The sequence below is a fragment of the Erithacus rubecula genome, assembly GCF_903797595.1.
Source record: "Erithacus rubecula genome assembly, contig: scaffold_620_arrow_ctg1, whole genome shotgun sequence".
In the NCBI taxonomy this organism is placed as follows: Eukaryota; Metazoa; Chordata; class Aves; order Passeriformes; family Muscicapidae; genus Erithacus; species Erithacus rubecula.
Genome location: NW_027635719.1, coordinates 13,892 through 27,443, shown reverse-complemented (window position 1 = coordinate 27,443; position 13,552 = coordinate 13,892). Strand labels below are relative to the sequence as shown.

General features: G+C 53.3%; 1 protein-coding gene and 1 long non-coding RNA gene across 5 annotated transcripts in view; one reads left to right on the top strand and one right to left on the bottom strand.

The window, feature by feature from the left end:
- The window catches only part of LOC306816473 (serine/threonine-protein kinase pim-1-like), a gene marked incomplete at both ends in the record, with an annotated part of 7,531 nt that extends 1,247 nt beyond the window's left edge, over nt 1-6,284 (top strand). Inside the window, 4 exons of the mRNA XM_079332909.1 lie at nt 4,583-4,660; nt 4,962-5,328; nt 5,726-5,902; nt 6,181-6,284. Of these exons, the coding sequence (XP_079189035.1) occupies nt 4,583-4,660; nt 4,962-5,328; nt 5,726-5,902; nt 6,181-6,284 (726 nt within the window). The remainder of the gene's footprint in view (nt 1-4,582; nt 4,661-4,961; nt 5,329-5,725; nt 5,903-6,180) is intronic.
- Nucleotides 6,285-8,964: 2,680 nt separating this feature from the next.
- LOC306816472 lies at nt 8,965-12,481 on the bottom strand. 4 transcript variants are annotated; one of them, XR_013777680.1, is made up of 4 exons: nt 12,371-12,481; nt 11,662-12,064; nt 10,640-10,738; nt 8,965-9,329 (listed from the first exon to the last, which is right to left on the bottom strand). It is a non-coding gene; the product is annotated as an uncharacterized lncRNA (long non-coding RNA). The 4 variants fall into 4 exon arrangements; XR_013777682.1 differs by lacking the exon at nt 12,371-12,481 and having other exon boundaries at nt 8,965-9,325; nt 11,662-12,154; XR_013777683.1 differs by lacking the exon at nt 12,371-12,481 and having other exon boundaries at nt 11,662-12,153.
- Between the last annotated feature and the right edge of the window lie 1,071 nt (nt 12,482-13,552).

Here is a 13,552-nt window from a genome sequence, read left to right as displayed (position 1 = left end):
CCTGTGCAGAGTCCAGGCTCCTCTGGAGCAGGGCACGTTAGCCCAGGCAGTGCTTGGAGTTTCTCTGCTTGTTCCTTGCTGCCTCCCTGTCCCAGCTGTGGGCTCAGCCTTTTGTTTGTTCTCTCTGTGTGGCAGCCCATGGCTTCACATAGGCACCTTCATTTCCACTGCCTCCCTCCCTGGCTCCATGTCCCTGGACCACACCTGGCCTCTCTTGCACAGCTGCCAGCGAGCTTTGTGCCCCCAGTGTTGTCTGGTGCAATTCAGGGTCTGAATAGAGATCTCCTTGCCTTGATGTCCAGACGTCCTATTGCTCCACTTTTGCTGCAGGTTTCTGTGGCCCTCCTCTCTTCAAATGTGCAGGTGGAACCTGAAGGGAGAAGAATCAGAATTTTAGGAGAGTGTTTCCCCCAGACTACTTTTCATTGCCTCTCCGCGAGTCTGCCCAGGAAGTTCTCTACTTCTGACGAAGAGGAGTCCTCCAGTAGCTCTCTCTCCTGCAGATGCAGAGCGTGTGGAGAAATGGGTCAGTGCCACAATGTGTGCTTTGAAATCAGTGTAGGTTCCTAACTGGTGCCAGAACTCTCTCTAATAGAGCTGTGGTTGCTGAGGGATGTACAATGGGGAGGGTTTTTCGCCATGAACTAGACTTGTTTTGACCATCTGAGTTCTGTTCAGGGGCATCTGGGAGCCTGTTCCTTTCCCTTCCCCAGGGCAGAGTGTTGGTGAGGGCTGGAGTTGGAGGCTGTGTGTGCCCGACAGCCGGTACCGTGGGGCTGCGGATGCTGCTGCCAGCGTGGGCTTGTCTGGCTGAGCCTTGTGCCTCTTCCGGTGTCCCTGCTGCAGTCACAGCTGGCCTGGGCCTGACCAAACACCTGGAGATCTGCACAGGGAGCAGGCTGGAGACAGTCCCACTGAGTCACAAGGAGCAGAAAGGACCACCTTGCTTCCTAAACTTCACAGAGAGGAGCCAGCGAGCAGTGGAATGCTGTCTTAGACTTAAGCAATAGTTTATAGGATAGTATAGGTGTTAATCAATAGTTTATTGGATGGGATAGGATGGGATGGGATGGGATGGGGTGGGGTGGGGTGGGGTGGGGTGGGGTGGGGTGGGGTGGGGGGGGTGGGATGGGATGGGATGGGATGGGATGGGATGGGATGGGATGGATGGGAGGATGGGATGGGGATGGGATGGGATGGGATGGGATGGGATGGGATGGGATAGGTGTTAATCAATGTTTATAGGATAGTACTAGGTGTAGTTGAACCTTTATAGACCGTGTTCCTTAGGTTGAGGGATATATTTATAGACAAATAAAGTGTTTATTATGATCACAATTAAACTCAAAGATCTTTGTCAGAATTACTGTACTACTCAGTACAGAGAACTATAACTTCTGGTATAGTGCATTATATTTCAAACACCACTGAAGCAATTCTATCCAGACCAATTCTTAAATGAAAGATTGATGCTACTCACCCAAAACCAATGTCCATGGGCAAACATTTCTCTCAGTTTCAAGGAGTGACCTTGAAGGGGCATCCTCACACCAGGGAGGAATCGTCCAGAAGGGAGACACATGACATGAACCATTTTGGTGATGCAGGAGAAGCCTGCCATGTGTGGAGCTTTTTCATTGTCCTTAGGAAACTGCGACCCTGTTTTTCATGGAGTCACAGAATGGACAGGGTGAGGCTGGAGGTACCTCAGGAGGTCACCTTGCCCAGCCCCTGCTCCACCAGGGCCCCCCAGCTGCCAGGATGCCCAGCCAGCTGCCCAGGATGTGTCCACGTGGCTTTTGAGTCTCTCCAGCCATGGAGACTCCACCACCCTCCCTGGGCACTGCCCCCATGCTCAGCCACCCCCCAAGTGCAGAAGTGTGTCTTGACCTCACAGGGCCCCTCCTGTGTTCACTTTGTGCCTGTGGTCCCTGGGGCTGTCCCCTGGTCCCGTCCCCTCTGCAACCCCCACCTGGGTATTTTTGCCCAGGAATGTGTTGCCCTGAGCCTGCTCTGCTCCAGGCTGGACAGTCCCAGCTCTCTCAGGCTCTCCTCATGGCAGAGATGCTCCAGTCCCTCCATCACCTTCCTGGCCTCGTTCTAGACTCTGTCCAGTCTGTCCCTGTCTCCTATACCTGGGCAGCCCAGCTCTGGCCCAGCACTCCAGGGCTGGCCTCACTGGTGTGGGGCAGAGGGGAAGGATCCCCTCCCTCCCTGGGCTGTGACACAGCTCCCAGTGCAGCCCAGGATGCTGTTCTGCATTGCTTCAGGAGCACATTGCCAGCCCATGGGCATCCTGGTGTCCAGCAGGACCCTGGCAAATTTTTGTTTTCCAGCTGGCTGGCCCCCAGCAGATACTGGTGCCTGTTGCACCAGATACTGGTGGTTGCTCCCTCCCAAGGACAGGACTCAGCACTTGTTATTGAATTGTCACCATTGTTAAAATGTCATCCCTGTTGATGGCAGCATTTCTCTCTGACAGGTCAGCCACTCCTCCTTATTTTGTGGGAGGGTAGACTCTGCCCCATCACTCAGTTACTAAAAAGGATCAGAAAGGACTGGTCTTAGCATTGTCCTCCAGGGCACACTGCTGGACTTTGTGCCATTGTTCACCAGGGATCCAAGAAGGCAGATTTTGTGCAAGGCATCTTTGCTTCTATGTACATATTGAGAAAGAGTTGGTAGGATTCACAGCAGGGATTTCTGTTTCATATCTTATGTGGGGAAAATGTAATGATCCATGCTCCCTCTCACTAGTGGTGGTTGAAGTGGTCCTGTTGTTGGTGACGATGGATATCAGCTGCATAGGAACTGTGCCAGTCTGGTGTGACATACTGTGGGAAGAGGCCCTCTGAGGGAGGTAAAAGCTGGTGTGTAGAGATCCTTCAAAGACTATTCTTCAAACAACAGAAGCCCCTGCTTTGTGAGGATCAGGAACAATTCCTAGGCAAGGGCTGAAACTGTGCTTCTTTGAGTTCCTTTACCTCCAAGGTCAATTTTTCCGTTAATGATGACAAATTGTCCTGGTTTATTGATGATTGAGAGAGAGAGAGAGACAGGGACTACTGACTTATGATCAGAATCTCAATTAACTGTGAGCTACATATGCTTATATACCATTTTTAGGAAGGCTAGTAATTTTTTATTACATTCATTGAGTTAAACATCACACAGACAAACTTTACACTTCTACTTAATTAAATCATCTTTCCTGTTACCAGTCTTGATCCAATCTTCTTGTAATCTTCAAAGCTCTTTTTGCTCTTGCCAAGGCAACTTGGTTATCAAAGTGCATATGCTAATTAAATCCACAGTACTCTCTGTCTTAGCTTTCACACTAGTTTGAAAGACACATGTCTGCCATGAAGGCTGGGAATCTTCCTGGAATGGAAAGCTCCCTCCATCCAAATTGTTCTAACTTGAAATTTCGGGGCTTCCAGGAAAAGATATGGGAAAAGAAATAATATTTCTTTACTGGAATATATAAATATATATACATATATATATATATACACGCAACAAGGGAGAATAAACAGCCAAAACAAGGGCAACAACCCCCCAAAGCAGTCCCACGTCCCACCCATCCAGCAGTTTCTCCCGTTGCTGTAGTTCTGGCCACAGCCGGCAGAGGGCGCTGCAGGCTCCTGTCGGGGCAGAGTGGCTGCAGCAGCTCTGCCGTGGCTCCAGGGGGCGCTGTTGGCTCAGGCAGCTTCAGGGGCCGCCTTTCCAGCCCTGAGCCAGCCCTGGGGCTGACGGCACCCTCGGGGACAGAGAACATGGGGCTTTGGTTTTCCTAGGTTCTCACCTGTCTGGTGCAGTATCCTGGTGTGGCAGCTTTGCTGAGGTTCCAGTCAAGCAGCAGCTGGGGCTCTTTCTCTCCAGAGAGAAAGAGAATAAGTGGAGTGGTCTGGTTTCCCCTGAAGCACCGACACAGATGGTGAGGGTGTTCTTGGCAATGGGAGTGTTGAAAAGTCCCTGTCAACCAGCAGCTGCCGCAAGCAATGGGCTCACCCATGGGTGGCAAGGAGAATTCTGAAGCAGTGCTGGGTCCAACACCAAAACCTGCCCAAAGTGTCCTGCTCCTAGCATAGCCAGCTGGTTCTTCCCTCATCAAGCCAGTGCCCAATCCCGCTCTCCCTCCCTGTAAGCTTCCAATGAAGTGGGAGGGTCACTGGCCAATTCTTTTGTAACTCAACTGCCCATCATTGATTCCCCACTGCTCTCAACTGCCCTCTCCTCTCCACATCCCCCTTTTCAGGTAACAAATGGGAGATAATTCACCAAAAAAGCCCTCCCAAACCCACAACATGTTCCACCTTGAATTTCTTCCCATGCCAACACATTACCTCAAACTTAAACTTTTAAAATATATACGTACACACATGCAGATACGGATACAAGCACAGTGTCTTGAGCAATTCACCCCAAAACAAGGTCATCTTGAAATACACATCTTCTTTCTCCATATTCTGCATCACTCACCAAGTGCAACCCAGTCCCAGACAAAGACAACCCCATGGATAGGCCAGGTACTGGGAGGCAAATGGCTTGAGCTCAGCCCTCCTCTCTCCATGGCTTGAAGGTGGCCATCAAACACGTGGCCCAGGAGAGCATCCAGCAATGGGACGAGCTGGTGCATGAGCAGGACCAGCGGGACAGGGTGGACTGGGGAGGGCTGGGATACAGCCAAGAGCCCGGCAGTGGCTGGCGGGGATGGCGGGGGGGATGGTGGGCATGGGCTCAGAGCCAGAGCCAAAGCATGGCAGGCCTGGCAATACCAGACACTGGGCTGTGGCTGGGCAGGGGCCACCTGCCAAGCATCCCCTGGGGCTTGGCACGAAGCCCAAGCACCAGGGAGGCTGCCCATGGTGGGGAGGACACCGAGGCATCCCAGGCAGGAGCTGGCACAGCAGCCACAGGGCAGCATCAGGCCTGCTGGAGGCATTGTCTCCTCCTCACAGCCCGACGGCACCCGTGTTCCTCTGGAGATCGTGCTCATGGAGAAGGTGGGCTCTGGCTGCCCCTACATCATCCAGCTCCTTGACTGGTTAGAGCTGCCTGACAGCTTCCTGCTGGTCATGGAGCTCCTGGAGGCATCTCGGGATCTCCTGCCGTTGCTGCTGGAGCAGGAGTTCCTGTGCGAGGAGGTGGCGCGCTGGCTTTTCTGCCAGGTGCTGGAGGCCATGTGGCACTGCACCGCCTGTGGCGTCCTGCACTGGGACATTGAGCCGGAGAACCTCCTCGTGGGGCCGGAGAGCGGCGAGCTGGAGCTCATCGACTTCAGTCGCAGCACCTTCCTCCAGGAGCGCGCCTTCACACGATTTGCCAGTGAGCCCCCAGCCCGGGCCCTGCTCACAGTGCCGGGCACTGCACGGCCCCATTCCGTCCCGGCCCGTGGGCTGCAGCCTTCAGCCAGCTGCCGGCTCCTGGGGCACGGCATCTGCCCCATGCCAAAGGGCAGCCGGCCCTGCCGGCAGAGAGGGAGCTGCATAAGCCGGGCCCCGGCCTCTCGGCCTGCCTGGCCGGCAAGGCTGTGGGCTGCTCTGCCAGCCTCCTTTGCCTTGCACAAGGGCTCCTTGCCTTTGGCCAGTTGCTTGGGGGACGTGGGGTGCCCTCCAGGGGAGTGGGACCCGCCGGCGCAGCCCCTGCCTCAGCCAGGAGCCTCTGTGTCCAGGCCCTGCAAGGCAGCGGCCTGAACCCGGACAGCGCCGCCTGTCTCCCTCAGGAACACGCGTGTACAGCCCACCCGAGTGGATCCCCCTTGGCTGCTACCACGGCCATTCGGCGACCGTCTGGTCCCTGGGTGTGCTGCTGTACAAAATGGTCCGCAGGAGCCTCCCCTTCGGGGATGATCACGCCATCGTGTCGGGGCAGCTCGTCTCCAGGCGCCAGGTCTCTCCAGGTCAGTATCCAGCCTCAAGAAGGCAGGCTGTGGCGGATGGTGGCGCACAGCAGCCCCCAACGCGGCGGGGCGGGACAGCCACGTGCCCTCCAGGGCCGGCCGCAGGAGGCGGCCCGTGCCGACGGGCTGGGCGCAGCACACATGGCTGAGGGGGTGGCCGTGTCCCGCCGCGCCGCTGTGCCGCACGGGGCAGAGTGGCTCGGCTCCTGGGGCGCCAGGGCAGCGGCTGGGCAGGAGCCTTCTGCCCGTGACCGGCGCTTTCTGCCTTCTCTCCCCAGAGTGCGAACATCTGATCCGCTGCTGCTTGTCCAAGCCCCCTGCGGACAGGCCAGAGCTGGAGCAGATCTTGTGCCACCCTTGGGTGCTGGCCGGGCTTTTTTGATGCTTCGCCGCAGCCTGTGCAGCAACTGCATACCACGTCCCAAGCAGGACCCCAAAAATAAAACAAGCACAAACCCATTGTGTGCTGTCAAGTCTGGTCCTTGCCAGCAGCTTCAGCTGAAGAAAGCTCTTGGGCAAAGGTGAAATCTCAGTGCTCCCTTCAGCCTTCTTCAAGCTTTCCCTGCCTTTCCTTCAGCATGGCAACTTTGTGTCTTCCAGCACTGGAGGGCCAGGAGGGCCTTGAACAAACCAAGAAATGCAACAGTGAAACAACAGCTGCCCTTTCAAGATGAAGCAAAGGCCACCTGGGCTCTCCTGAAGTGAAACCAGGGAGGGCTCAGGCTGCATTGCCACAGCCAGCGGCTGGCAGGGGCACAGACCTTGCTCTGATAGCCAAGCTGGCACCAGAACCAGAAGCACCAAAGGATCATTTAAACCCTGATGGACTCTTCCTCTTTCTCCAATGGGCTGCAGGCAAATGTTGGCCTGGCCTGGTGGCTCACGGCAGAGCCTTCTTCCTCCCCAGAGAGCCTCCTCACTGTGTTCCCCCACCAGCCCGGCACTCCCCAGCTCAGCCCCCAGAGCCAGGCCTCGCCCGCGCCCCAGGCGCCCTGAGCCAAGTGGGGATTGCGGCCATCCCGGCACAGCCACAGCAAATCCATCCAGCTTCACACCTCTGACAAGGAGCGCGAAATTATTAACCTCTGGAGCTCTTGGTCCAACTTTGTCAAGCTATCTTAACTGATCAAAGCAGCTTATAGTTTCTAAAAAGATTATTTATTACAAAGCACATCTTATTACATATCACATCAGTCTCAAAGGTTGAGCAGAAATGCAATGGCAGAAGGAATGGCAAAAGGAATTGACAAATTGCAGTGACAGATGGCTAAAAAGCTCCAACTCTTCTCAATACCAACTCTTATACAGAATTTTCCCAACAAGGTATGACACAAACTCGCACCACCCCTTTTTAACTTATTAGAATTCTAGTTTCTTAACGCACTCTGTTACATATAAACTATGCATATGACCTATCTTGTTCTATCCATGAAATGCAATCCATATTCTTACTATAGCTCTAGTATGTCTATATACTCACTACAACCATGGTCCTGGAGCCTCAACTGAAAACATCAGTGTTTTTTCAACCTTCACTAGAACTCGCACTGCAACTTTGGCATTTGAAACCTTTCACTTGCTAAAAGCACTAGAGCCCATACTAAAACTTACTTACTGACTCACTTACTTATCCTAAAACTTATGTGTGAGTGGCTTAATATATTCAATTCAAGTGGCTTAATACATTCTTTCAGAGGATTTAATTCAGTCCCTGCATTCTGATTTCTCTCTGAGGAATTCAGAGAGACCTCTGACCCACTGACTCCAACAGGGAATGAAATTGGCCAATTCTGCCAGGAATGCAAAACCATCCTGGGGTTTGTTTGGCCAAAGATGGACCATGAAGGTGTCTCTACTAGCAGTGGGTGTGAGTGCTGATACTTTTGGGTTGTGTGGTGCCTCTGGCCCCTCACAAGTCAGGGCAAGGCTGAAGAAAGGAAGCTGCAGGTGAGGGCAATGTTGGCTGTTTCAAACTGCTTGGATGCAGAACTAGAACAGCTTTTCCTCCTTTCTCTCCATCACTGGAAAGGATATTAAGATGAAGCTGCAGTAAACTATGTCTTCTGTGGGTTGTTGTGCGGTTGTTGTTTTCTCTGGCTTTTAAATTTATTTCCAAGGGGTGTAGTGAGGAGCAAGTTGCTGGGTTGCATGATTTCTGACTGAGCTATCACAGAAATGGGTATCTTGTGTGCACAGGCTTCCTGGCAAATCAAGATGTGATGTGGAAATCCTAAGTGAGGATTTCTAGCCTTGGCTATGCATGACACAGGCTTCTGAAAATGGAACTGATCTTGGCAGAATAGCAGCTGTGAAGTGAAGCAGAACTAAAATACAGGGAAGCAGAAAAAACAAGTGCAGTGGTACTTCTTGGTCTTGCATGTACCTCGTGCCCCTGCCTCTGTGAATACTTGGTTTTGCAGCTCAATGGAGTTCATTTCAGTGTTTGTTGCATTTGACTTTTGTGGTCAGTTCCTCTAAACAACTCCCCTTCTTTACTGGACACATCCCTGGAGTGGGACCAGACTCACCCTTAGCCTGGAGGAATTCTCTGCTCCTCTGGAGAGGGCATGAAGCCAAGGGTTATGAGCAAAGGAAAACAACCAAACCATGGGCATTATGTCCTTGATGCATGCAGCACCACTTGTTTGCCAAGTTCCCAGCACTGATCCATCAAAACAAGAAAATGCCTGTTCCTTCACTCCTCTAGCTCTCCCCCCACACCTCCCGTGCTTCCCCTGCTCTTAGCCTTGGTGTACCAATGTCCTGCATTCTTTTAATGTCTGGAATAGTTAGGAATAAACATGCTGGAAAAGGGCACTCTGAATTGGTGTCACCTGTCATGGATAAAACCCCATAGTGACAATCAGAGCAAAAGTGTGAAAGCTGGGATCCTTTGACTTCTGCAGTGGACTTCATTGTCTTTTCCTCCTCTCCTTCAGCACAGGAAACAATCCTTACTTCCCACCTTTGCCAAAAGCTGTGGTGTTTGAGCAGCCAAAGCCAAGAGGCTTCAGCACCAGGGGTCTGTGCTGGAGGGCTCCTGGTCCTGCCCATGCTGTGGGCTAAGTCAGAGGGATGCAGGGTTCCTCTTTTCCTCCCTGCTGGGAGTAGCTGCCTAGGGAATCTGGGATCTGGGTGAAACTCCAGCTCTCCAGGTGTTCAGGGATGCAAGGTCTGAGGGACTACCTTTATCTGTGGCTTTCCAGGTCAGCAGGAACAAGAGGAAATGGGGTGCCAGAGCCGTGTCCCATCAGGCTGCATTTCCCTCTGAGGACAGAGAATCTGGGCTGAGGTGAGATTGCCACGAGTGCTTGGATGAGCACTCCAGGGAACAGAGAGCTCGGAATTGCAGCTGCTGCTGGAACCATTGCCTTAGGTCTGCTCTGTCTGTGACCAGTGGGATTTGTGCTGGAGAGAGAGGTGCTGTCTGGAACAACAAGAGGTGGGATGTGCAGTGAAGGACTGAATAGCATGGAGGGAGAAAGTATTTTAAACTATCACTATTTCTCCCAAAATTGGTGATGGGGTGGCTGGGTTTGGTCTGGGCCTGTTATTCTTCATGCAATTTGGAAATTCTGTTGTAAGATTTACTGTCCAGTATCCTTCTAACAAAAGGTGACAGAAATTTGGAACTTGGGTCCATTCACTGCAAAAAGTTGCCAAGGCTAGAGGACTGGGGTGATAACTGCTTCCAGGAAAGGTTACTTATTAATACTATGTCAGACTTCCCTCAGTGATTATCAGTCCTGAATAGCTGTGAGTTCATGTTCTTCTCACTGGGAATTAGAAATAATTTCAGTATAAGTAGAAATTTTAGAAAAATCCAGCTAAAAAATCTCACATCTGTTCCCTCTAAATTATCTCAGTTTTTCCCAGCTAGGAGCTGCACAGAAGTCAGGCAGGGGAAATGGCATCAGGGAACAGCTGGAAAATCAAAGCACAAAGAGAAGATGCTCCAGCAAAGGGTAGGAAAAGAGAAAGGTTTCTGAAAATATTTCTGTAGTCAAATTAATAATTATTTCAGATCCCCCAGTGTGAAGAACACAAACTCACAGCATTCAGGCTGACAGTCCCCTGCAGTGAGAGCTCAGCACACATCCACAGAGGCAAGACCATTATCTGAAAGAAAAAAAAATAGAAGAAAAAGGTGATTTCTTTTGCTTCATAGTTATTTCAAGTTCTTAAAGTCCAACCAATATTTGCTCTCAATTTGGGTTGAGTGAATCATGAGCAGTGGGCACAGGTCATGTCATTCAGTTAGCTGAAACCCCAGGGTAGTTTAGAGGGGACACAAGAGATGTTTGTGTAGGAAAATGTGAGGGGATGTCAAGGGCAGTGAGGTGGCATTTTTGAGGGGATTGCTGAGATAACTGAAGGGAGCCCAGCAGACAATTTCCCTGGGAAAGCCAAGGCCCCTGGGGAGCGCAGCCAGGGCTCTCCAGGGGTAGCAGGGAGGGCTCAGCACTGGGGACTCTCTGTGTCCTCCTTCCTTGGCAGCAGCCAGCAAGGAAGAGAGGAGAGGCTCCGTGCGGGATGAGGCCGGAGAGAGCGAGCAGAGGAGCGGCCTCGGGCTGGAGAGGGGCAGGAGAAAGGCAAAGGGACCTCCCTGGGATCACTGTGGGGAACAGAATGGACGCTTGGATGACCAGGGGAGGTGAGGAGTGGATCTGAGCTCATCTGCAGGGAAATCAGGAAGGGATATTTTGGAGGGAAAGCTGAGGTGATGTATTCACTCACCCTGGCAGGAGTTGTGTTTGCACAAAGTGGGACCAGAGGTGAAGGTCAATCCAAAGCCAACCCTGCTTGACCTCTGAATTCCAGGATAAGTTTTACAAGCTGCCAAATGAGGGATTAAAAAGACATAAAAATGAAACCAAGAGCATGAGTGAAGTTCATGGGACTCCACTACATTGTTGTCATAGAATTCATAACAGAGTTTTGAGCTTTTAATGACAACGATGCAGTTCTTCACTTGGGTTAGTCACTGTGTGGGATTTGGGGGTTTATCTGGATTTTAAAGCCCTTGTGGTGGCCCTGACACTGCTCAGGAGCTGGTAGGAAAAGCAAGGTCAGAGCTCCAGGCAGGCACAGGGTACTTTCCATCAGAGTGGATTGTGGAAGAATTGTTTGGGACTTGAATTATCTTTCTAGGTGATCACAGCCCAGAGTCAGGGATTTGTATAATTCCATACGTTTGACTCCCAAAACTTCCCAGCCCAGGGCCTTGAGCTGACAGGGCAGCACAAAGATTGTTCTCTATGCCTTCCTCAGATTTGGGTTTCACTGTCAGCTTTGCTAGTTCCCATGAATTATCCCATAGCCCCAAATTCCCTGCTCAATTCCTGCTGCCCTAACCTCGCAGTGCTTCATGGAGGATGGATATTCCCATGCAGAGCTGCTGCTTGAATACCAGCTGTGCCAGGAACCAGCCCAGCTTCCAAGCAAGCTCAGCAGCATCGGGACAGGCATATATTCCAAAGAATTTGCTATTTAAACCTTCATTCTCCAGCCCCACCCATGTCTCTGAGGGGCACCTGACAGAGTTGCCTGGAATTCACCTGATTTAGCCCCCCTGAGCTCAGGCTCCAGGTGATGTGTTCAAGCAGGAGAAGGCAGGGCCAGAGGCGCTCCCAGCCCGTGCCAAGGCAGCCCCCATGCCCATGGGAGGACATCAGTTCCTTTCAGAGCTTCAGCAGTGGCCACTGTGAGTTCTTTTCCCTCAGGAAAGGATGCACATCCCCGCCTCCAGTGGGACCCACCTGTGAAAGCTTTCCATCCCTTCTGCACTTCCAGCTGGCTCCCTGGAAACTTCCACCTTCATCCAAACAAAACTTCATCCCACCCAAACCTTTGATGTTAAGGCATCTCTGCAGGCTAATGCTTGGGATTGAATATCTGTGAGGGAAGATGGCCTTGGCTTTAATGCTGCTGCTGGGTGATGGCCTCAGGCTGGAAGGGAAGGGATTTGGGGTGGCTGGGACATACCTGGCAGCTTCATGGGAGCACTGGGAGGCTGGAACAAGGAATTGCTGTCTGAGCCCCTCTGCAAGCAGCCCGTGCTGCCATCACCAGGAAATGCCAGCTGTTCCTTGGGGTGCTTTTGGGCTGTCAGTGGCCTGTATCCAGGCTGAAGCATCTCCAGGTGCCTGTTCAGAGCAGCCCCTGGCCCAGGAGCCACGGGCAGCCCTTGAGCCGTGTCCGTGCCAGCGCTGGCCGGGCACCCCAGCGCCATCCCCGGGACATGTGCTGGGCACAGCCCCTCCCCTGCAGAGCCCAAGGACAAGAGGTGCCGGGTCCCTTTCAGGGGCTCCTAGCCTCCTCCTGCCCCACATTCCCTGCAGCTGGGACACACACAAACACCAAGGAACATTGCTGGCAACGAGCAGGAGACACTGAGGCCTCTGTGCAGCTCTGGGCCATAAAAGCAGCCCCAGCTTCAGCAGCTGCCATCATTTTGACAACGCTCACCTGCAGGAAATGCCCTCTGCCACTCTCCAGAGGAACTTTGGTCATGCAGCAAGGGAAGCCTCAGGACGTCTTCTGCTCATTTCTCCATGCAAAGGGCACATTGCAAGAGCAAATTTACAGGTGCTGGGGAAGCCTAGAAAGGCCAGGAAATCAGGGTTATGGGAAGAGTTTGGTGCTGTCATGTTGGGTACCAGCCTGTTCTACCCTACAGCCATGGCAGGGGTTGATGTGTAAAGCAGCTTTAGCAGAAGCTGCAGTTGTTTTGCTGGTGCCAAGAATTCCCATCCTTGGGAGGTTCATGCTCATAACCCATAGAGTAGCTCAGTCAGTTGGAGCAGGGTCCTGGTAATGCTAAGGGTGTGAGCTCAATTACCAAATGTACCATGTAGTTGAGAGTCATATTTTTAGGATCCCTCTCAACCCAAATATAGTCTGTAATCTGGAAATAAATAGGAAAATTCTCAGCTGAATTTTAAGAGAAGAGGTTTTACCATTGCAGAGCATTTTTGAGTTGCAGAGCAAGGGGGAGGGGCAGCATCTCACCTGGCAGGTGTTGGAGAAGCAGCCCGAGTGGAACCGTGCCCGGCCCCGGCTGAGCGGCTCCTCCCGTGATCCAGCCCCGCTCGTTCCGCAGCGGTGCGGCGGGTAGGAGCCCCGGGGCTGTGCGGACACGGGGAAGGGGGAGCCGGGCGCTGCTCTCCGCTGAGGACTGTGGGGACTTTGCATCCCCGCGGGATGGGGGCACCGGGAGCGGCGGGATTTGGGGCTCCCAGGGTTGGCACGGCGCTCCCCGTGCCCCGGCCGGTTCCAGCCACGATCCAGCGCCTGCACGAGGAGATTCCGCCGCCGTTCTCCGGGCGCGGTTCCCGGCAGAGCCCCGGCTCCCCGCGGCCGCAGCGGGATCGTGCCCGGAGTCCCATGGACGCTGCGGCCGGAGCAGGAGCGGCAGCGCCGGGCTCGGCCCCAGCGCCCGTCCCGGGGCGGCTCCCGCTGCCCGCGGCGATCCCGGTCCCGATCCCGGCCCCGATCCCGCGATCCGCACCCTGCCGGCCCGGGGAGAGGCGGCACCGCTCCGAACCCCCAGCGAACACCGCCAAAACCCAGAACCGGCCCCTGGTACCACCTGAGCACCTCGGGCTCCACGCAGCACCGGGAGCAGTCCCTGGACTGGACTCGGCGCAG